Raw genomic sequence first — 24,695 nt, 5'->3', positions numbered from 1 at the left:
AGAACAAATCCACATCCGGCTTGCCTTCACTCTCACAACAGATAACAACGCAAACAACAAACCGTACTACTAGTTCTGGAAAACATGCTTCCCATTTAAGTATCCTATAGAGACAGAGAAGCAATCTTCAGTTTCCCCCCCACCCCCACTGAGGCATTTTACTGGCACGTATGTATTATATCCCTGGAAAAAACATGCCAGGATTTTCACTCTCATGCATCTTCGTCTTGCTTCCTTGTGGTCCATGATGCCTGCTGAGGCTTGTCAGTACAATGAAGCCACGCTGATGAGAAGGGAGCAGGTTATTCTGCCACTGTTCTAGATCTTTGGAGTTGCACACATCAAATCTGGAGCTGATCGCTCCACATCTGTGTAACCTGCCTATGAGATTCAAGACAATTTTCCCAGCTCTGTGATCATCAGTGATTTCAAATTTGCAGCAGAACCATGCTTCATCATCACAGTTAGAAACAGACAATGACTCTGGAGCACGACTTAATAAGAGCTTGGCATTTGCCTCTCTTTTCAGTGCTGCCCATGTGCTCCAAAGCGTTGGCCTAGATGTGCATGCACACCATTATGGGGGCACAGAAAGAATCAGAAGATTCTTAAAGACCTGTCTCCACATAATAAAATAAAAATAGTGGACACAGAGAATGGTGATTGTTATAGACAAATACTGCTAAAGGAGGTTGAGGGGGGAAAAAATTGTACTAAGCAGCCTGTAATGTACACATAAGCATGTGGGGTTACGAAGAAAGGGAAAACAACCAGGGGGAGAAAAGGGAGCTAAAGCTTAAACCTGAAGTATGCTAATTTTAAGAAACTCCACTGCCATCTACATAGAAGCAAAAATGCAGTATCACTCAATCCTGTAATTGTTCAGGACTGGGCCACCTTCCAGAACAGAACCCATGCTTGAGAAATAGCAGAGAAAACAAATCTCTCCTCACCTTTTCTTTTGGCTTTTGTTTTACAGGAATACTTGGGCGAGGAGCCACTTTTTTCTGCTTGCTTTGCTCTGGACCTAAAGGATTCAAAATAAATTGCAGTCAGATGCCACTCAACAGTTAATGTTAAATAGCAATGATGACTCTAGGACTGATGGCCCTGTGAGGAAGGGGGCATTAGAAAAAACAAAAAACTATTTAAACTCTAGGCTTTAAATGGGAAATTAACACAGTATCCCCAACTTAACTGGTTTTCGCTTCTATTTTTTATTATCATTTAACAGTTAGAAGAGAGCTAATTTTCCTGTACCGAAGACTTAAAAACAGACACTTCAGGTTTCCAGATGCTGTTTAAGACTCCAGTGTCCTGTGTTGGTTGCTCCATCTGCCGTCCTCACTCACCTGACTCTGGAGGTGGAGGTGGCTTTTTCTTGGGCTCACTGGGAGTGGTCTTGGGAACTTCTTTTCTCGGTGGTGCTGTGCTGGGGGGTTGTGGGGGGATGGCTGGTGCCGGCTGGGAGACCTGCTTGCTGGACTTCCTGGAAGCGGGCGTGGCCACGTGCTTGGCCTCAGGTCCTGGGGTGGCGGTGTTCCCTTCCTCACTCTTGTCCTCCACGGATTTGCGGGGAGGAGGGTCACTGTTGCTTTTCTTAGGGGCAGGATCCTCTCTTGCCGATGGGGTAGATTTCTGACTGGAGTCCACCGAGTTCTTCACAGCGCTGCTCTCTTTGCTCTCCTTCTTTTCACTGGTCTTAGATTTCTTCTCTTTCTTTTTCACAGCTGGAGGGGGGTGCAGAAAGCAAGATTTTTTACACGAGAAAATTTATTGCAAATATAAGTAAAAGGACTTCCCTGGCAGTCCAGTGGATAAGACTGCACTACCAATGCAGGAGGCTTGGGTTTGATCCCTAAGATTCCACATGCCACAACTAAGCCCACACGCTGCGACCAGAGAAGTCCTCATGATACGGGCGCTAGAATTCTCTAGCTCAAGTGCCACAAAGAAGGCCCAGCATTATTTAAATAAATAATGATGATAAAAATAAATAAAATATAAGTATAGGAATGTAAAAATCTTAGTCTGAGTTTCCTACAGCTAACATTGACCCTGAAAGGCTCAAGAAAGTTAATGCCAAGTTGGCAAGTCAAATCGGTATACTTTTAGTACTTTAAGGAAATGAAACATAATGTAATTTTATATGATTTTTTAAAAATTTTTATTAAGGAAATTTTCAAACATATTCCAAGGAACAGTAAAATGAACATTCATGTACCTATCACCCAGCTTCAACAACCACCCTGGGAAAGAGCAGTTCTTGAAAAGAATCTCGTGTTCTCTTTACACTAGGTATACACAACTACATGACATTAAAGCAGGAAGCATTTTGGAAACAATCTTTTTATAACACTACCTTTTGCTTGCTTCTGAAGGTAGGCTTTGGAAGGCATCCATTGTAGATTCTGACATTTTCGCATCCTAGAATAACAAGGAATACCTTAAGCAAACTTCATTTAGGAGAAGCAACTGAAACAAGTGTTCAGTTGAGGGCAAGAATCAGTTAAACTTTATCCAGGGTCATTCTGGGAGTTGAAAAAAGGACTGCTCATTATTTAGATTAAATCCAAGTCTCTGAATCCTTTGGTCAGCAATTTAACCCACCTCGAAAATTTAAAGGAGAAATTATCAATTTATTTTTGAAATGGGACTCAAATATCTTGCTTCCCAGTACTGACTAGCACCACATAAAACGATCAGTCATTATTTCTTGTAGTCAAATTAGTTCTGCTTTCTTATGAGATTAATATTCATAGTAATCTGAATGTAAAATGGACTGAAACTACCCAACAAATCCTTTGTCTACCACTATAATGCTACAGGGTCTGTCTTAGGGCTTGGATATATATAATTCAGTCCTCAACTTAATGAAACTCAATTTGAAATCTAAAATTAAACTGAATCCACTGCAATGCCTATTTTAATGCAAGTTTATCTTGCTATCATGCACCTTTTTTGTTGATCTGTGAACTGTCTCACTTCTTTCCACTAAGGGGACCAAGACAAGATTCTTGCTCAGGGCCAGACTACACCAAAGCCCAGAACTACCTAGTCTGTCCTAGAAACTGTCTCACCTTAAGTAAATAATGCAGCATTTTTCCCAAGTATATTTTATATAAATCATTTATGTTATTCATTCATTCAGCAAATATTTATGGATAATATCTATTCCTGGTGCCAGGCACCTGATGAGATATTCAGACACCAAAATTTCTGTTTATGCAACCCTCTGGATCCATTTTAAACAAATTATCCCAGAGAGTATAAAGTGCTTTTACAACTGACTAAAAAAGAGGGAAAAGGTAGAGTAATCAAAACTTCCAGAAAATTCCCTGGCAGTCCAGTGGTTAGGACTTCCACTCTCACTGCCATGGCCCGGGTTCAGTTCCTGGTCAGGGAACGAAGTTTCTGCAAGCTGTGTGCAGGGTGGGAGAGGCTTCCACAGGCATGAAAACATTCTGAGAGTTAGACAGCAGAGAGACTGATGTCACCAATATTTCCTGAATGCCAAAAAGGTAATTTCAGCTGACCTAACAAATACTATGCCTAAATTTGTCAGCATTTAAGTAGTAACCCATCAGAACTGCTCGGATAAATGGTAGCTCTAGGCGCATGTGGCTAAGTTTAAAATTAAATGAAAATTTTAAGTGTCGTTCCTCAGTCACACCAAACACGTTTTAGGTGCTAACCAGCCATGTGGCTAAGGGCTACCTGATTGACCTGAACAAATATAGAGGGTTCCCAGCACTGCCCCCAAGGTTTTCTTATTTAAGCGCGACCCAAACCTAGCACAGCACAAAGTCCAACTGTGCAACTCATTGTGCAACTCGAAGAGACTCAGCACAAGCACACCGGGTGTTGGGACGCGTTTTCTCTGCGACAGGCCAGGACAGCAGCCAAGGCCAGCCCCCCGGGGGGACGTGCACTCACTTGCAGCACTGCTTCTTTATGTTGCGGCCACCAAATTTGGGCTTATCCAAGCAGTTAGTGCAAACACCACAGTCCTCAGGCACCTGGCAGCCGGGACACTGCCCGCACCGCCTGGATCGCCGTCCCTTCTTCACCGGAGGTTCCTGAGGCGCCTTGTTTCTGGTGACAGGCTTAATTGGTTTGATGGGTGGAGCAAGAGGTTCAGCATCTTCTGAGCCAGCGATCGATGACTTGTCTGTTAAAGGAATGCGTCATCAGCTCTGAGGGAGTATCTGGTTCCTTCCCGTGAGCAGAGGGGAGATTCTCACAACCTACTGATGTCAGTATACACATTCAAACCTTCTTTTAACTGGAACACCAGAAATGAAATTCACTATAATAGTCATATGCAGAACTCAGAGCCTGTTTTAAGTAATTACTTAAAAGTTTCTAAATGCCTACAACTTGCAGCTTGACAACAGCAGAAATCCAAACACTGAAAACAAAATACAGTGTGACCAAAAGTCAAGAATATGAACTGAAGGCTTCTGAAGACTCTAACCTCTAAATTTCATTTCAGCAGTCACCCAGAGTTTAGGTACGATATAAAACCATGAGAATATGTCTTAGGACCTCCAACCACAGACAGCATAACTGACCACGGGCCCCAGCTGTGGCACTCTGAAATCCAGGGGTACAGAGGCCACACTCACCACAAGGGCTGCTCTCAGTCTGTGATGAGTATGGCAGTGACACTAAGGTAGGCCCTGCTCCGAGGGGACATGAGACTTCCTGACAGTCCGTGTTCTCCCTGACAGCCTTGCTGAGCTGTCTCCAACTGCACGGCCTCCAGGAAGATTCTGCCAGGCCTTCCTTTCCACTCTCCTTTACTAGGGTCAGACCTACAGAGTAGGCTGACAGCTCCCCCAAGCTTTCCCAACTCCCTCCCCGTATTTCAGGCATTTCCTCTAATAAGATCTTTACCTGGTCAATCCTCCCATTGACATCTGGTTCCTGGGGGGCCCAGCCTAATATACAATGCTGTGCAGAGCCCACTACGTACCCGCAGGATGATCAGCACACAAACCCAAGGTCATCCCCAACCTACCATCATTTCCCATGGAAGACAAAATCTTTTCTCGTTCTTCCCATGGTAAGGCACTCAGGGTGGGCATGTCATCAGGAAACACAGCTCGTTTTCGGCCAAGGGCAACAGCAGCTCTTCTGCAGACATGTTTAATCCGGGGTCCTCGCACAGAGGTCTCCGAGGAGTCACTTTCTTGACCCTGAGAGGAAGGCAAGCCCAGAACAAACAATAACAACCATCTGTGTTGAAAACAAAATTGAATGAAGCCAAGGTATAGTTGATTAACTTATTATAGTCTAGAGTCAACATATACAACTCTAGTTATCCCCAGCTGATATGCCATATCAATACATAGAAATCACCTACTTCTAAAATTGGCAGAAAAGGATTCTAATAAAAAAACAGAAATCAACTAAGCTTCTATTCCCAATTATACTACTTTAAAATTCCCCTCAAAAAAATTCAAGCTGCCAGTCTGTATTATCAAGGAGTTCAGTCTCGTTTAAATAGAGCGTATCAAACAACAGACTGTTTCTCTGATCAGCAGAGAAGTAGGGGGAAATAACTTACAAATGGAGGCATAAAAGGCCACAGCTCCAAACAGAAATGTCTCACATTTTAGGGAGCTGCAGCTCCTATCACTAGGAGGTTAACCAAAAACATCCAAAATGGTGTCAGAAGTCTCATCATATTCCTGCTAGACCTCCCAAATGGTAGAATTACTAAATGTAAGTGTGCCACTACACTGAATTATATTAGAGCCTAAGTTTGTGGTCATTTTAACCTTGATGTGTCAATATAAGCATGCAACTACTACATGACCATTTTAAAAAACAATCTAAAGATTGGCAGGTTTTCTCATAAAAGGCCAGTGTCTAGCTCATTTTGTAAAAAAATAAAAAAGTGCTGCTCTTTACAAAGATCTGTTTGTCATCATCTTAACTAACTGAATTGTACAGCTTTTCTGTACCACAACTTGAGGCTAAGTGTTTCTCATATGAATTCTCCAGACACCTGTTACCTACTGTTCTAGTCACTCACTACTCAGGGGAAAAGATTCCCCCCCTCCCTGTTTTCTATAGCAAACAACAGTAAAACAATTAGACTGCAAAAATGTACCTTCAAAATTAAGTGAGATTCCATCACACCAAACCCATTAAGTACAAACAACTTGGCATTCGATGTAATATGGCCCCATGCACCTCTGGGTCTTAGTTCATCACTTGCCTTCATGAAGCAGTCCAGCTATTCCCTGCTCTTCCCATATATTTTATACTTTTCTGTCTCTATCTACACTGTTCTTCCTCTTTAAATTTTCCTCTATCATTTTCTACCTATCAAAATCCTATCTGTTCTTAAAGGACCACTGCAAATGCCACCATCTTTTCCTGATTCCCATAATTGGATGTTAACTGAAACAGCCTCAAACCTGCTCCTAGAAGCGGCTCGAGAAACTGTTGATTTTAACAGGCAAGATGGAAAAGAGTACCTGTGCTTTGGGCTGGTCAGTTTGTTTAAGACTCTTACTCTTCTCAATCTTGCAGAGCTGGGCTTTGGCCTTTTTTAGGAGGCTGGCAACCCTCTTGTCAGTCATTGGAAGCTTGTCTGCCTGAGCCAACATGGAGCCTATGGAGGAAGTGGAATGTTTAACAGTGCTAGATGAAGGAGTGGAAAGGCAGAGGGTTTTCTCCTTCTCCAGGGATGGGGTAGTTGGGCCGAGGTCCAAGTTGCTTTTTTCCAGATTTCCTCTCCCTTTCTTTATAAGTATTTTGGTTTTGACAGCTGTCGTATCCCCAAGAGTCACAGAAGCAATATCAGTCCCAGAATCGAGTGATGAAGACTTCTTCCGCCCGGTTGCTTTTTTGGCAGAAGATGAAGTAGCCACATCTTCACCAACAGCCTTCTCTTTGGAAACTCTACCCATAGGATACAAAGCCGAGCTACTCTGAATTTCTGATCCCTTTTTCCTTTTCTCTTTCTTGGACTCCCGCTTATTCTCCTTTTCTCTCTCCCGGTCTCTCTCTCTACTCTTGTCCTTCTCCACGCTCTTGTCAGCATCTCGCTCTTTGGACAGCTCCTCGGGGGCCTTGTCTTTATTTCTCCCTCGTTCAGTCTGGGAGCCTGGGGTGAACCAAGGGAAGAGAGGAGTGGGACTACTGGATGAAAATGGCTCTGCTGGAGCACTAGTCTGCTTCCTTGGTCTCTGGTTTTTCTCTGCAGATTCCCCAGACTGAGTCAGGGAATGAGAAGGAAAAGTAAAAGTTGGGTTTAAGGCACTAGTGGCAAGAGGACCAACAGAAATGCTTAACGAGGAGGAGACAGAAGACGGTGGGGTGAGAGGTGACAGCTCAGAAGTGCTAAGCCTTCCACTTCTTGTCCTCATAGAGTGAGAAGGAGATCTTGGTTCGGATCGAATAGGGCTAAACACCTTTCTTTTCCTTTTCCTGTTAGATACTCCTGAAGAAGATGTGCCAGCAGAAGTTCGATTACTAGGCAAGGTTACAGACTCAAATATCCTAGAGTGAGCCTCACTCGGAGTAAACCTCGGCGCTCTCAGAAGCGGGCTCCTTTTGTGCATATCGAACCTTGTTCCAGAATGGAGAGGTGAAAACAATCGGGCTGAAGCAGCAGGACCAGACGTAGAAAACCCGGACGCGAAGCCGACATCCTCAGGAGTGAGTGGAGGGGGGCGGAAATTATCAAAGATTGGTTTGCGAATAAGACCTTCTTTGGCATACTTTGCTGAGGAAAAGTACTGTGGCTCTGACCTAGAGTGCTTTAGAGAAGTCCACCTAAACGTCGGTTCCCGCAAAATAGATTTTCGCTTCCCTTGCATGGGAGCGGCGGAAGTAGGCAAAAATGGTGATGCTAAGGGGATGGTTGGAGGCATGAGCCAAGGTGTGTGGTCAGAGATACTGGAGGCTGGCTGCAGTGGGGGCGGTGGAGTCAGCAGGGGTGGAGGGGGCGAGGAAGAGGTCTGCTGCTGGGGGGCACTTTGCAGAGTGGATAATTTTTTCGTGGTTCTGGATCCGAAACTTCTCTCCGACACCGAATACCTTCTGCTTCTCCGGTCACTGCTGTCATCTTCTGGGGACTGGGAAATAGGCAGTGGCGTATGGACTTCGGGGGTATCGCTCCGCTCTTCAGGAAGGACCTGAATCTCCTCAGAGGCCTGAGAATCCGTGGAGGTATCGACACTGGGGCTACTGGATCGGGAGGAGTCTGAAGACATTTGAGAGGAGTGCTGAGATGCTGCACTTGATTTTTCAGAAGATCCACAGGATGTGGCACTGAATCTACTGTTCGGTGTAGACTCCAGTCGGGCAATTTTAATTGGAGGGTCATAATCTTCATCCTCTATGAACCGCCGAGGGGTTTTGATGATCCGCGAGGAGATGGCACTGACAACAGGCATAATGAACTGTCGGATGTTTTTGACCTGTGTCTTCACCTTTCTTCCTTGCAGCTGAGCTGCTTCTTTCTCGATCTTCTTTTGAGCCCCCTTTTTCGCCCTCTGCAAGAGCTGCTTAGCAATTGTTGCATCTGTCCTTTTAGAAGAAGGAATAATCCTAACCGGCTTAATCCTTCGAGGGCTTTGTCTGACTACTGTCTTATCTTCTTTTGTGAGTGGAGGTGTTCCTTCCTTGTCTTTCCGGACCTTCTGGGGCTTTTCCAGTTCAGAGTTAATGAGGAGACCTGAAGGGGTCTTTATCCTTTCTGTTGATGGAGGCCGTCCTCGCCGGCGTACAATCTGTACCCCCTTCCTTCCTATTTGAAGCTTCCCTGTCTTAAACTTGGACTTGAGAGGAGAGAGTTTACCTGCTCTTAATTTTTTAATCTTTGTGGCTTGCTGAAATGTAGCAGAAGGCGTGCGCTTCATTTTCTTCAGGCTATCTTCTTTGTTTCCCTTTGGTAACTCGGAAATGTCCTTTCCGTGTGTTATTTTGAGTTTTACTCCAGGGAAGGTGGGAGGTCTTCCTCTCTTCTTTTCTATACTTTTAGAATCTCTCTTCTTGATCTTATCTCCAGATTTGGTCTCTGATTTATTTAGAGGGGAGAACACAGATGGGTCTGAGAGGAGAGCTGAATTTCGGTCAGAGCCACTTCTAGGTCTCCCGCGAGGTTTTCGAGGACTAGTTTTAACTGTGTATAGAAATTAAACAATGAAGAGCATATATTTAGCTTTGCAGTTTAGGTCTTAACTAAACTGAAGATAATTTAGCAAAAGTCATTCTGTACTGAACTCTATCTGGGTTTAATCAGTCAATAAAACATCTTTATTGTGCTTAGTTTCTTTTCACCAAAAACCAGCCTTAAATAAATCAAGTAAATAACATTCTACCTAAAAGAACCCTTAACTCCTTTTTTGATAGAAAAACTAAGATAATCAAAGAGGTTTTCAACTGAGCAGTTAATATACAAAACTAATTTTCCCACATCTTTAGGTGAACAAGGCTTTTTTTCTGAATTAAAAAAAAAAAATCTGTTTTAAAAAAACTGTATGACCTTTTCCATATTCTAGTCATCAAGAGTAACATTTGAGAACACATTTATAGTAAAGTCATCCCATTTTTTTCAACTCAGAATTTTGGCTTTAATAAATATGAACAAGGTGCTCTCCAATCAATAATATACCAACTTCCATAGGCTACAATAATACACCACACCAATTTCTACAGGCTGCTCAGCTATATTTTCAATCTGCTTTGCCAAATTAAGTTAAGAAAGTTTCACTGAAAAGAAAAATATTCATTCATGAGACATCAGAAAAAGATCATTGAACTCAGTGGCAGGTGAACTAATCAGTGAAATGGCATGAGATATCCGTTAATCTACTCCCCTACCTATAGGTTCTTGAACCAGTCTTAAATTACAAAAAAGATTTAATTATAATTGATGTCAAGAGCAAACTGACTATTTAAATCAGATTTCTTCTATTCTAAATAAAAGGAATCTGCCAACTTTTAATCAACTCAATTTGCTACGTATTAAGAGTCTTCAGAAAACCAAAGTTTTCTAAAATTCTTTTCTTTTGGGTGGGAGGGGGTGTTGCTGAGGGGTCTCAGTTTCCTGACCAGGAACCGAACTCTGGTCACAGCAATGAAAGCCCAGAATCCTAACCACTAGGCCACCAGGGAACTCCCTAAAATTCTTTGTATTGTCTGTACTTTCTAAATGTATAAATAAGAGTTGCCTCGTCTGTCACATCTCTTCTCTCATGACTTTTCAATGTTTTATATGACTCAACATTCTTCTGAGGTTAAAACTTCCCCTAACAGGCACCAGAAGAGATTTATGCCATTATGATGAACATTTTAGACTATGGAACCGGCTTCCTAACAGAACAGAAATCGACAAAAGTCTGATTGTTGAGCTTTCTAAATATAAATGCTTTCCTCACCAATTAACTTGAGACTTCTCTTAACAGATTAAGGATTCACATATCTGTTCTCAGTATATACTAATTACAACAAATTACAACAAAATGGACTGGGGGACAGCAGAAAAACTATGCTTCATTTCTTTAAAATAATAATGTATATAGATGGGTTTTTTAAATTAAAAAAAAAAAAAAAAAAGACTATTCAAGATACACTGACAGCCAAGGGAAAAAAAACAAGAGGAAACCATCAAGGGTTGTGAATCAACAAATTAAACTCTACCCAGATGTACATCACAAGATTCCTTATAATCTTGGTAAATCTGAATGTGGCCACTCACAGGCCTTTATTAATTCTGAAAACCTCTTCAATCCATCTTTTACAAGAAACTTTTGGTGGACAAGTAGGAAAATGCACAACAGAGAAAAGTCCAACTCTGCTGCTAACTTCCTTAATCCTCAATATACTCAAAGAACTCATAAGTCAGAAGTAACTGCTCAGCGTGTCTTTTCCTGGCCTCATTTTGTTATCTGTAAGTGAAGGGTTAGACTAGACAATCTCTAAAATCACCTTCTGATATGAAGTTTTAAGATTTTATCACACCTTAAAAAAAAAAAGATTTTATCACATCTTAAAAGAGAAAACTGCTACTCTCTAAATGGCACAGGTACAGGAATACTAATGGTTAAGTCCTTCCAGCTAGAATAGCAATACTATCACCACTTGGGAAAGGAAAAATTGTTAACGTACTGTTTGAGTTAGATTACTATATAGTACATGATGACTCTTGAATGAAATGCAAATGATAACAATCACAAACGTCAATGACAAGAACCAAAAGCACAGCTAACATCATATTTAACTAGCCTGTCTACCCACATAAACTCAAAGACAACCATACAAGAAGTCAGAATGGCGGCACAAATGGGGAATTTTTTTTCATCATAAGATCTATCTCCCTCTCTTATACAGAACAGAATTCTGCAAGCCATTAGATGTTATTTCCACTGAGGATCATCTCGCAGGAAACTGCTGTTAAGTCTAGAATTTCAACTCATTCTAGATATTTTCTTGGTGAGAACAATGGCAAATATTGTTAATAAATGGAAACACCCATGTCATTTTTATTTTCTTTAACATAGTTTTTCAAGGATCAGGTAAAACAGTTTCATAGAGTGCCAATATTTTGTTTTTAGTTCTTTGACAAAAGTAGACCAAATTTCATCTGTTTAAAACAACGGTCAAATTATCTGTACAATTCAAAATGCATAAATCTGAGGATGCTATCATTAGTAGGTAACCTTCATTTTTGCTTACCAAGTTTTATAAGTATTCGAGAGAAACCTAGCCCCATGCCACAGGTGGTTCCCATAGAGAAGCATAATTAAAGATAAACCACAAGTGACCTAACAGAGAGGAGCCCCATAAAGAGTGCTAGTTCATAAAGCCACTTCCTACTTAGTGTGAGGGAAAGGGAGCAATTTCTCCAAAAGAAATCTAAGACCACCTTTTACATGCAGAGAAGGCAAGGGGAAGTCACAGTCTCTTAACAAACAAAACTTCAAGGTGTCATGTGTTTAAAGGGTCATACCTGAAGGAGACCTTGTGGGACTTCGTACTCTGACTTCTTCATCTGAGCCAAAACCTAAGAACTGCTCATCCTACAACAAAGGAAAATTATTTTAAAATCAGGGAAAAAAAAAACAACAACAACCCATAAATCTGAACATATCCCAAAGGAATGCCCAGAGGAGACACACATGAATTTGGAAAATTTAGCCTCTATATATCAAACATCATCATTCCTATAGATATTTTATTATAAAATAACTTAATACTGAAATAAATAAACCCAGCCATATGGCTTCAATACAGACATACAGGAGCTGTGTAATAACTGAACATTGATAAGTCACCTTTGGTGCACAGTACACAGGGGACAGTCCTAAATTTCAACCTATAGATACAGCCCAAAACAATTAAAGGATGACTGTAACTCAAGTAAGCAAATCAGTACAATGGCAGAAATACACAGCCCCAATAAAAAATATTTTCAACAAGTAAAGCTTACAGACACATAAGGAACAACCTACAGTACCATAATCTCTTGTCTACTAAATACTAAGAGACTGAAATTGCCAAAATCGTCAGTTCCTTAACTCAGGAATTGACATTTAGATGTGATTTCTATACATTTGAGATCCAAAGATTCTCAACATGCATTTTATGGCATTATTTTTAAATGCCCTGTGATAAGAGACTTAATGGTGGGCAGCAGCATTTGTGAAAGGATGGTGAATTGACCACATAAAGGGTGAAATGCATCCAAGGATAGCTGAAGAAAGAAAGCACTTTAATTTCAGTTGTACTTAGAGAAGGCAAAAGGCAAAAACTTTTCTTTCCCTCCAACTTTTAACCTACTTAAAAAAAATACTAAGGATTTAACCAATTTTGAACAAATTCTCAAGAAACACGGTCCATTTAAACAACTTGATTAATAGACATTCACCAATTCAGAGACTAAGAGTTCTTTCTAGAAAGAGACGAGAAAGATAATTTCAGATGCTAGAAACAAAATCCACATAAAAGAACAAATTAAGGAATTAAAGACAGATTTTCTGGTACCTCCAACTGATACTGATAATCCCCAAATTAAATTCGAACAGTTAAAGCCCCCCCACTTTGAGAGGGGACCAGTTCGACTCTTGTTTGTGGATGCATGGCACCACTGAAGAGAGGGAAGGGTTAGTCTGAGGTCTCAATGTCTTTATTTATTGCAGTGTTACAAGGAATAAATGAAATAATTTATGGAAATTATGTAATTTATGTAAAATCACTCAGAAAACTATAATGTGGCATCCACATTATAGTTATTACTGATGTGATTTTAGAAACTGAAGCTCCAGAAGGCCAGATGACTTACCCAAGACCATACAGTTAGTTACAAAGAACTTTGTACCATAATGGCCACAATCTAAAACTAGAAAATATTTGGAGGAATCCAATAAATTATCTATACTACAAAATTCGATAAATTTTTTCAGCTACTATTAAAGTAACATGAAGCCCATTTTCAAATCCTTAAAGTTTCTGATTTAATTCATTCTTTTCCGGCATTATCCTTATGGAACAACCTGGTAGTCTATGCATTTCACAAAGACATCTGGGGATTTCCTAACACTTACCAGGGGACTACACTGCTAAATGCATAAATTCTATGCTCTGAGAGTGTTGCAACAAGAGAGTTCTACCAACTATACACACACTAACCAACAGGCAAAGTAACCAAAGCAGAAATAACGAAAGATGATTAATCTTTAAAAGAAACATGAGATTCACATAGCTATGTTCTATATTTAAACTTTCACAATATGTAACTGTACAACCCTAATTCAATCTACTCCAAAACAGAGTACTACAGAGCTGTCAAGCAGTCATTAAACTAACTGCCAATGTTTAAAGTTTCCAAGTACTTCCCAAAATGACAGAAAGCATTAACTCTTTCTCTGTGGCCTTGTAGTTGGAATAAGAAAAGACTGACTTTCCTTCTATCCAAGAACTTTCTTTTCACTTGAAATATATTGACAGGTTGACTTCTTGAAGCACACTTAAAAACATAAGCACCCATTGTTTAAACAATCCAGACAGTTTAGTCAAAAACAAAAGCCATCATTGTTATGTTAAAGAGCTCTGGTCCACTAACTGTGAAATTCCAATTCCATATACAAGTCCCCCAAGCTGAGAAAGCATTGGGAGAAAAAATCCTGCAAAAAGGTGCTACAAGTGAAGTTCTTTCTGCCTCTCCAGTCTCTCCCATAACCCACTTTAAACTCTTCAGTTCCTGGAAGATGCAGTAAACAAGGTAACAGTGCTGGCTTTCCAGGGAATCAGACTTGCCTAGAAATCAAAAGACTAAGTCCAAATGTCTACAAAAAGATAACTAAGAGGAGCTGCAATTAAATCCATGGTGGCTCAGATGATAAAGACTCTGCCTGCAACGCGGGAGAGACCAGGGTTCAATCCCTGGGTCGGGAAGATCCCCTAGAGAAGGGAAAGGCAACTGACTTCAGTATTTTTGCCTGGAGAATTCCACGGTCAGAGAAGCCTGTAGGGTGACAGTCCATGGTGGGGGGGGGGGGGGGTTGGCGGCCAAAGAGCTGTACACAATGAGTGACTAACACTTTCACTTTCTTTCACTCGGCACTACGGCATCATAAGCCTGGAGAGCCCTGAAAAGAGGAAACGGGAGACACCAGGCTACACGGGACCAAGTATTTCTGGAAACTGGGCCCAAACAGCCAGCTACACTTTTCACTCTGGCTTTCTCTGATGAGCACAGCATTCCAAGACAAAGTATAGGCAAGAGGCAACAAACCTATTCCTTCTGGATAATGATGTCCTTGGAGAATAGATCATCAAAATTGTTATCCTTTCCTTACCACCAAAGATAGAAAAATACCCTTGCCAAGCTAAGCCCTTAAATCATATTTAGCTTCCAGAGATTAGGAATGCAATGAAGCTAATGTCATTTCCTAAGTGAAAGTTAATTCTAAAATAATAAGCGTGTAGAATTTATTACCCCCACCCTTATCTCTAGGGGTTATTTGAGAACTTCCAAACATATCTTTAAAAGCAAATTCTACATTACCCATAAATATCCTAACATTTGAGGATTTTTATTTTATGTTAATGGCAGGATTTTAATCCTTTAATGGCTCTTATATTTGTGATGAAGCGATAAAGAATATTTTCCACAGGAGAACCTAAGTAAACCCAAAATAAGTATTACAGACAATAATGTTTACATATAAAATGTAATGATGAAGACATTTTAGAAAAATACATGAAGTTCTATATTTCAAGGAATTATGTACTACTAGGACAATTTTGCAAACAAAGCACTATTTCTTTTACTTGTCCATTCATTCAAAAACCATTTATACACTATCTATTCCTGATGCAAAGAGGAGTAAGACATGATGACTCTGCTCCCAAGAAGTATCTAAGGGAGATAGGCAGGTGCCCAATCTCAGTCTTCCTTTCAAAATCCTTTCAAATGTTGGTGAAGGATAAATTACTAGTAATTCATACTCTGGAATTAAAAAACTGGCTTAAATCTTAGAATAGTTCATTCTTCCTCTTGTATTAGTATTAGGTTCATGGAGAAACATTCAACACATTTCAAAATTCTTCCGAAGGATGGCAATGTCTATCTCCATGCCTCAGTGTTGTTCTAGGCACCACTCCAGCATTAGAAATCGGAGAGAGTTTAAGTAATCGAGACCTAAATCATCTGCGGTGATTAGATGTGACACAGTTCCTAGGAATACCAGTGATATCTGATCTAACTTGCAACTGATAGAGGCTGATGTGTTTTTCCTCTCTACTCCCAACTAAAATGCCTAGATTTTATCTCCTTCCCTAAATTCCTCCTGATTTACCTTAGAGCAGAAATCACTCACCTGGAGTTTTCCCATCTCCCAATTTTATGTTGAGATTATTTTGAATACTACTCTAATAAACAAGCTTGGGCACATCTGGCCTTCAGTTAATAAGGTTTTGGGTGCCTGTTCATTGCTCCTTTCTTTTCTTGTGAGATTCCTCAGCACTCCAGAGCACTGAACTAGGTGGCAGGTAACTTAGCACCCTTCTGTCTCCAAAATGTTTACTCTTTTGGGTTTAAAAATACCAAATTTCTTCAACTACAAAGGTTTTACTGATGGATCAACTCACAAATAACATCCATAACCACAGACTGTATCAAAAGCACCCTGACACCTAACTGTTTGAAATTCCTTGTTTTGAAGGCTTATAATTTTTGATATCATCATATGTGGTTCCATCATATGAGGCCACAGAACTAAGAAAATTACTAAGAACTAAAGAAGATGAAGATACATCAAGGAGGCATACAGTGCATCTCAGTAGCTCTAGTTAAAGAGTAACACTTCTCCTTCGGGAATTTATCCCCGTTAGTTATCACTTCTTCTGCCACATTTCTCTGTGTGTCACCGGCTACAATTCCCTGGTGGTCCAGTGGTTAGGACTTGGCACTTTCACTGCCGAGGGCCCAGGTTCAATCCCTCGTCCAGGAAGATCCCACATCCGAGGGGCAACTAACCCTGCATACCACAACTATTGAGTCCCTGAGCCGTAGAGCCCATGCTCTGCAACAAGAGAAACCACAGAAATGAGAAGCCTGTGCGCACCAAGGAAGAGGAGCCCCAGCTCGCCACAACTGGAGAAAACCTGTTCGTGGCAACAAGACCCAATGCAGCCAAAAATAAAATAAAGAATCAAGTAAACCTTGGGGGGAAAAAAAAAAAGAATACACAGGGAGATTGACCTCAGGCTGGTGGTGGTAGTTTAGTTGCTAAGTCATGTCTGACTCTTGCGACCCCATGGACTGTAGTCTACCAGGCTCCTCTATCCATGGGATTCTAGGCTAGTAGGAGAGATTAAACCAATTCACTCACCCATTCATTCATTAAAATATATATATAAGCCCGTTTCTGGGTTAAGGGATGAATATAGAGATAAAAGACAGTTTCTGCCTTCAAGGATCTGCTAGTCTGTGACAAACAGATCTTTCAATCAATGGAATAAGTAGCCAATATTGTATAATAACTAGGAATGGAGTAGTATAACCCTTAAAAATTATGAATCATTATATTGTACACCTGTAACTTAGTACTATACAGCAACTATACTCTAATTTTTTAAATGTTAAAAATAAATGAAAGATTTTTAAAACTTAATGGAATGCAGTGTGTTTCCTGCCATGCCAGAGGAATACACATGCCAGAGGAATGAATATGAAAGCACAGCAGAAAGGTGACTCACTCAGTCAAGGAGAAGAGCCAGGAAAACCACTGCAGAAAGGATGAAAAGCTTACTCCAATTTCTGAAGGATAATAAATTAGGGTTGAAGGGAGATACTGCAGGCAGAGAGAGTAACACATACAAAGGACAGAGGTACAAAAGAGCATGGCATGGAGTGAAATTACACACAGTTCAGCAGAGCTGAGGCCCTCGCCGACGTGGGAAAGAGGCATAAGATGTTGAAGGGCAAAAAGGCCGAGGCAAATCATGAAAGGTCTTAAATGCCTTTATGAGTTTGAAGTCTCTCTTCAAGGAAGTACAGGCCTCATCCTGATGGCTCCAGCTCATCAGTAACATTTTCGGGCAGGAGAGAAGCATGATTAGATTTATATTTTCAAAAGATCACTATGACAGCAGTGGGGAAGCAGAGATTACCTTTAAAGCCAGAGGCAGTAAGAACAGTTATAAAATGACTGCAGTGGCACTGGGGATTGAGGAGAAGCACAGATTACATAGACGGCTAGGAGGCAAAACGAACATGGCTTTAATATGAAGGGTTATCTGCAAAGACGTGCAAGTTTATGGTGATATCTGTAAGACTGGGACTAAAGAAAGAAGTTTCTATGAGGAGGAAGGGAAATCACTTTAGACAACTGAATGTGAAATGTCTGTCCAAGTTGTTAGATAGAACCATCTGGAGGAAATGCATCTGATTCAGTGAATTTATGAATGTTGAAACTGTACATATAAATGCAGTCACCTAGGGAGAGAATACAGAGAGAAAAGGGGGACCCATGGCGAGTTCCCAGGGAATACCCACTCTTCACCTACAGGGGAAAGGGAATCTTAGGGAAGAGAAAGAGATGGAATAGCCAAGGAGAACAATCTTGTATCTAAGTAAGTAACAGTCAAGAGAAGAACACACATCAAGGATGGCAGAGCTGGGGAAGGACTGAAACGTGTACAGAGGTTATCAAAATTGGGAGGTCACCTACGACCTTTCTGAGGTCCAGGGCAGTGTTAGAGGTAGGAGGAGCCCAAGTGCAGCGGGTGGAGGTGTGACTGGAAAGTGACTACAGCAGAAATGAGTATAGACTACTCTTTTGAAAAAAACTCAATTACACAGGAAAGGAGAGAATGGACACAACGCAGGGACGCGCCTGCGAGGATGACTTTTTGAGCTGTTGTGTTCATTTGCTTAAGGAGGACACAGTAGTCAGGGAGAGGCTGAAATTTCTCAACAGCAAATCAGCAATAGATGGAAAAGGGATGCGAAGGCGGGGTGGACTCTGAGAGGAAATGAAGACAAAGTGCAGTGGAGGGGAGTTCTCTCCCATCAGTAAAGAGGCTAAGCGTGCAATGAGCAGTGGACAAGTTGACAAGCAAGAGAAAGCTTAGAGATTTCTCTGAAATCACAGGCAAAACTTGTTTACATGGGCATCTGGCAGACGGAGAGACACAAATTTCTTCAGATTCTCAAAGAGGCTCTCAATCCACAAAAGTTTTTTAGCATGCTGCTCTGAAGGAAATAAATCATGGAACAAGGCTGACTTAGAATAAATGGGATGGGGTAGTGGAGAGAAATAGGAAATAAGATGCAAAGACTTATAAAAACTGATTTGGTTAGAAAGGGGTAGCCACAGCAGGGCCAAGATCAAAGATAAATGAACTATCAGAACCTTGTTAATTCTAGAATGGTATGGTCAAAATTCAGCCACTAAAGAGTAGGAGCTACTTTTGAGTCTCAAATGTAGAAAAAGTATAACTCTGAAATTTGTCTCTTCTTGATAGGCTATTTAAATTTATACATATGAAATTAGAGTAGGAAAGAGACTGAATAAAGGGAGACCAGATAGCTGGCAGTCTACAGTTAATATTCAAATGTGATTGGTATTCAGTCATTCCAGCAAGTATTATATTGTCAATAAACACTGTTTGAGATGCTAAAGATACACAGGTGAAGAACTGACAAAATTTCTGACCCATGAGAAAATAAATATATAACAAGAAAAGGAGGGCACTCAAGATTGATGAGGGGTTACCTGTGGAAGTTATTTTCACTCGGACGGTCAGGAAATGTTTTTCTAAAGTGACAGTTTTCCAAAAACTGGCAAACTGTTGGCCACAGTCCAAATCTAGCCTGCCCCCTGGTTTGTTCAGTCCATGAACTAAGAATGCTTTTTAAACATTTTTTATATAGTTTAAAAAAAAAGAAAGCCTTCCTCAGTGATCAATGCAAAGAAATAGAGGAAAACGATAGAATGGGAAAGACTAAAGATCTATTCAAGAAAATTAGAGATACCAAGGGAACATTTCATGCAAAGATGGGCACAATAAAGGACAGAAATGGTATGGACCTAACAGAAGCAGAAGATACTAAGAAGAGGTGGCAAGAATACACAGAAGAACTGTACAAAAAAGATCTTCACGACCCAGATAATCACGATGGTGTGATCACTCACCTAGAGCCAGACATCCTGGAATGTGAAGTCAAGTGGGCCTTAGGAAGCATCACTATGAACAAAGCTAGTAGAGGTGATGGAATTCCAGTTGAGCCATTTCAAGTCCTAAAAGATGATGCTGTCAAAGTGCTGCACTCTATATGCCAGCAAATTTGGAAAACTCAGCAGTGGCCATAGGACTGGACTGAAAGTTCAGTTTTCATTCCAATCCCAAAGAAAGGCAATGCCAAAGAATGCTCAAACTACTGCACAATTGCACTCATCTCACATGCTAGCAAAGTAACACTCAAAATTCTCCAAGCAAGGCTTCAACAGTAATGTGAACTGTGAACTTCCAGATGTTCAAGCTGGATTGAAAAAAGACAGGAACCAGAGATCAAATTGCCAACATCTGCTGAATCATCGAAAAAGCAAGAGAGTCCCAAAAAACATCTACTTCTGCTTTATTAATTATGCCAAAGCCTTTGACTGTGTGCATCACAACAAACTGTGGGAAATTCTTCAAGAGATGGGAATACCAGACCACCTGACCTGCCTTTTGAGAAATCTATACTTGGGTCAAGAAGCAACAGCTAGAACTGGACATGGAACAACAGACTGACTCCAAATCAGGAAAGGAGTACATCAAGGCTGTATATTGTTACCATGCTTATTTAACTTATATGCAGAGTACATCATGAGAAACGCTGGGCTGGAAGAAGCACAAGCTGGAATCAAGATTGCCGGGAGAAATATCAATAACCTCAGATATGTAGATGACACCACCCTTATGGCAGAAAGCGATGAACTAAAGGGCCTCTTGATGAAAGCAAAAGAGGAGAGTGAAAAAGTTGGCTTAAAACTTGACATTAAGAAAACTAAGATCATGGCATCTGGTCCCATCACTTCATGGCAAATAGATGGGAAACAGTGGAAACAGTGTCAGACTTTATTTTCTTGGGCTCCAGAATCACTGCAGATGGTGACTGCAGCCATGAAATTAAAAGACGCTTGCTACTTGGAAGAAAAGTTATGACCAACCTAGACAGCTTATTAAAAAGCAGAGACATTACTTTGCCAACAAAGGCCCATCTAGTCAAAGCTATGGTTTTTCCAGTAGTCATATATGGATGTGAGAGTTGGACTATAAAGATAGCTGAGCACTGAAGAATTGATGCTTTTGAACTGTGGTGTTTGAGAAGACTCTTGAGAGTCCCTTGGACTGCAAGGAGATCCAACCAGTCCACCCTAAGGAAATCAGTCCTGAATATTCATTGGAAAGACTGATGCTGAAGCTGAAACCAATACTTTGGCCACCTGATGCAAAGAAGTGACTCATTTGAAAATACCCTGATGCTGGGAAAGATTGAAGGCAGGAGGAGAAGGGGACGACAGAGGATGAGATGGCTGGATGGCATCACCAACTCAATGGACATGAGTTTGAGTAAACTCCGGGAGTTGGTGATGAACAGGGAGGCCTGGCGTGCTGCATGTAGTCCATGTGTCGCAAAGAGCTGGACATGACTGAGCAACTTAACTGAACTGACTGATATGGTTAAAAAATCCGAAGAATCATGCACATGAAAATTATATGAAATCCAAATTTCATGGTGCACAAATAAAAGTTTTATTGGCACACAGGCCCTTGTGTCACAGTTTCTGTATCGTCTATGGCTGTTCTTTAGACTACAACAGCAGAGCGGAGTCTGGCAACAGAGACCATTCAGCCCTTTGCAGAAAAAACTGGCTGAACCCTGGTTTAGACCTAAATGATGAGAAAAAGACAGCCGTATAAAGATCTAGATGACACAGTTTTCTCGCTAGATAGTAAGTGCAAAGGCCCACAGACAACAACGATCATGACACGGATGACAGACCACAAGGCCAGTGTGGCAGTGGAGCAGAGGGAGAGAGATGAGAAGAGGTGGTGCTGGAGAAGCAGACCCGACCAGAGGCCAGACCACGCACAGCTTTGCAGGACAGGAGAAGGAACCTGGATTTACTCAAGCAGTTGGGGGAGAGAAGATGGGGAAGAGACACCCACAGGTGTAAAGGAGGGAATAGTAAGAACTAATGGATTTACATTTGGAATCCACAGTTACCATGTGAAGAACAAACTTAGTGAGGTAAAAACACAAGCAAGGAGATAAGGGAATAGTCCAGCCAAAAGATTGTAATGGCTAAGACTTCTTGTGCTGGAAGAATGAATGAGAGGAAGTTGCATTTAAGGTATTCTGAAGGTAATACAGATTTTCCTGATGGGTTATTTGGAATATGAATATAGGGAGAAATCAAGGATAACTCCTATATGTTAGACCCAAGCAATTGGGTAAATAGCAGAGTCATTCTGAAACAAGGAGAAAGGAGAAAATCAAGACTTTCTGGACATGGGAAGTGTAAGATACCTACTAGATATCCAAGCACTTCAATGGATACCCATTTCCTTGTCGGGGAATAATAGTGGCTACCGCAGCGGATGGGCATGATTAGGTGAGATAATACCTGTGAAGAACTCAGAATACTGCCCAGCGTACCACAAACACTCAGTAAATGCTAATCACGCTTATTCTTATTATGCAGATGGAGTGTCAAACAGGCAGCTAGAAATATAGGTCTGGGACTCCAAGAAGTAGTCAACGGTTAGAGACAAAGATTTAGGAGTCCTCTGCATACAGATAAGGCCTGGATGAGGTCATCTAGGAAAGTGCACAGATGAAGAAGGTGGCCAAAGGCAGACTCCTAGGTGACTCCAACATTCAGGTGAGTTAAGCAATGGAAGGAAGCCATAGAGAATACTGAAAATTAGTAACTGATGAAAAAAAATTGAAAAGTGTGGTGTGACAGAACCCAAGAAAGGAGTGTTTCAAGACAGGAGTGGTCAGCTGGTTCAAAAGGTGCCCAAAGTTGAATAGGAGGAGGACTGAGAAATTAGCTATTCAATCTGGCAAGAGAGACGCCCTTGAGGATTTTGATAGGAGCAATTTCAGAGTCATGAGGATAAATAAAAGCCAAACAGCACGGGATGAGGAGTGGCTGAGAGGTGAGAAAGTGGCACCTGCAAATACACATCGCACTTTCAAGGAATTTTATTGTGAAAGGGAACGGAAAAGCGGGGAGTGGCTGGGAAAGGATGTGGGGGTCCACGGTTTTTTAAAAGAACTATTTAAGTCAGTTAAACAGTTTTATATGTTGATGAGGCTGAAACTGCCGATGGAGGAGGGAGAGGAAGGGATAACTGCAGGAATGACCCTACTCTGAGTAGATGAGAGGGGATGAAATCCAGGGTACAAGTGGAGAGTGACACTTCTTCAGCTGTAGAAGGCAATGAAAGATGTGCTAGTGACTGTGTGTGTGCACGCTCACTCAGTTGTGTCTGACTCTTTGCAACCCCATGGACTGTAGCCCACCAGGGTCCTCTGTCCATAAAATTTTCCAGGCAAGAATACTGGAGTGGGTTGCATTTCCTAACTTCAAGGGATCTTCCCCGCCCAGGGACTGAACCCACACCCCTCGAGTCTCCTGCATTGGCATCAGATTCTTTACCACTGCACCACCTGGGAAGTCCGTGTGCTTCAGTTCCTTTTAACAGGAGGGGAAAGGAAGCTATAAACACACGGGGTACAACTGACACTCAAGAATCAGTAAATAAAGACTACTACTTGAATTGCTCCCAAGAACAATTCTGTTAATATTAGCTTCGAGAGCTTCAACCTTCAAATGACCAATATCCAAAGTATCTTGCAAGGTATTATAATTTTAGTACTTATATTCATGCTATATTTTAAGCCAAGCTTGGTAAAGAGGAATTAAATGTAAGTTTCATGAAGGAAGAGACTTATTCAGGGCTAATGCCCCAACACTTGGTTATCTGCCCGGTACATAAGACATTCTTAGAAAAATAGCTAAGATAGCTAAGTTGCTATCTCTTACTTTGTAGAGTGCTATGTTTATGAATGCCACTGGGGGGAAGATAAGCCTCTTTACAAGCTGTTCATCATTTGTAAAAGAAAACTATATAGTGACACTTGTAAATTATTTCCAAATGTGAGTGTAACAATAATTTGACTGAATTTATAAGAGTATAAAATATTCAAGCATAGTCAAATACACAAATATCAGGAGATAAACTTCTTAAGCCAAGATGGTTTCTGAAATCCAACCAGCTGAGAGATGTATACGGTTATTGAACTGACATCATCATCTCTCGTCAACAAACTGGCAGTGGCAGGGCCAAGGCCAGATTCTCTCTGGCTCTTGGTGCATCAAAGAGAATTATGGCTGTTTGAATGTGTAACACAAAGGAAGAGATTTCAACTGTTTTAAATATGTTCTCTATCTGATACTGAACCCCCAAAAGTCACCTAGGATTAAAGAGTGCAAAGACAGTAATACACTGTCCCTCAGTAACGACAGTTGGTTAAGTTTTCACCTACGCAGGAATGAAACCGTTTTCAAATATTTAATTCAATTCTACCTAGCACTGTTACCTACAAAACACAAATGCTACCCACTTTGTAATTAGAGAAAGAACTGTCTCCTTATCCTCACTCCTTATCAACAGGAGCAAGAAGCAGAGATGCTCAAAACAGCACGAGACAGGTGAGCTCCACCCATCCTGCTCTGGAAAAAGAAGCAAACATAAAGCAGCTCAGCATCTTTGAAAAAAAAAAAAAAAGACAAAAGACAAAATGAACCCACTACATCAGATAGTAAGCTATACAGATTCTTGGCAATGCTCCAAATTACTTTGCAGGATCTTTAAAAACAAAACAAACCCAAAACAGAACAAACAAAAATTAAAGACTTTCAGTCTTCTAGGTTCCAAGTCTGAACTGGTTTGTCTACTTGCTGAAGTAGAAGAAATAAAGCCCACTTAACTGATATACTGTAGACATTAAATTAATCAACACAATGACAGGGTTTCTTCTTTGTTTAACAGGGAAGTACCACAAAATGACTAGATCCACTTGAACGCCTGGAAAAATTAAACAAACAAACACCAACACTGTTTTCAGAGATGGTTCTTTTTATTACAAGAAGTTCTGGTCC

The 24,695-nt window shown here is 40.9% G+C and overlaps 1 protein-coding gene and 1 non-coding gene across 12 annotated transcripts in view; one reads left to right on the top strand and one right to left on the bottom strand.

Annotated features, from left to right (window-relative positions):
* Positions 1 to 24,695, bottom strand: part of KMT2A (lysine methyltransferase 2A) — a 78,121-nt gene that overhangs the window by 40,362 nt on the left and 13,064 nt on the right. For 8 of the 11 annotated variants that reach the window (XM_061440467.1, XM_061440461.1, XM_061440462.1 and 5 more), the window contains 7 exons: positions 11,975 to 12,044; positions 6,492 to 9,145; positions 5,024 to 5,201; positions 3,937 to 4,171; positions 2,363 to 2,427; positions 1,353 to 1,730; positions 954 to 1,027 (listed from right to left, as the gene is read on the bottom strand). In XM_061440467.1, the coding sequence (XP_061296451.1) occupies positions 954 to 1,027; positions 1,353 to 1,730; positions 2,363 to 2,427; positions 3,937 to 4,171; positions 5,024 to 5,201; positions 6,492 to 9,145; positions 11,975 to 12,044 (3,654 nt within the window). The remainder of the gene's footprint in view (positions 1 to 953; positions 1,028 to 1,352; positions 1,731 to 2,362; positions 2,428 to 3,936; positions 4,172 to 5,023; positions 5,202 to 6,491; positions 9,146 to 11,974; positions 12,045 to 24,695) is intronic. The other 3 variants (XM_061440470.1, XM_061440471.1, XM_061440469.1) reach the window with 2 other exon arrangements.
* Positions 16,406 to 16,479, top strand: TRNAE-UUC (transfer RNA glutamic acid (anticodon UUC)). Its single transcript has one exon. It is a non-coding gene; the product is annotated as a tRNA-Glu (tRNA).

The sequence above is a fragment of the Bos javanicus genome, chromosome 15, assembly GCF_032452875.1.
Source record: "Bos javanicus breed banteng chromosome 15, ARS-OSU_banteng_1.0, whole genome shotgun sequence".
NCBI classification, from domain to species: Eukaryota; Metazoa; Chordata; class Mammalia; order Artiodactyla; family Bovidae; genus Bos; species Bos javanicus.
Note: the sequence above shows the minus strand (reverse complement) of the source record. Positions and strands in the feature narration are given on the sequence as shown.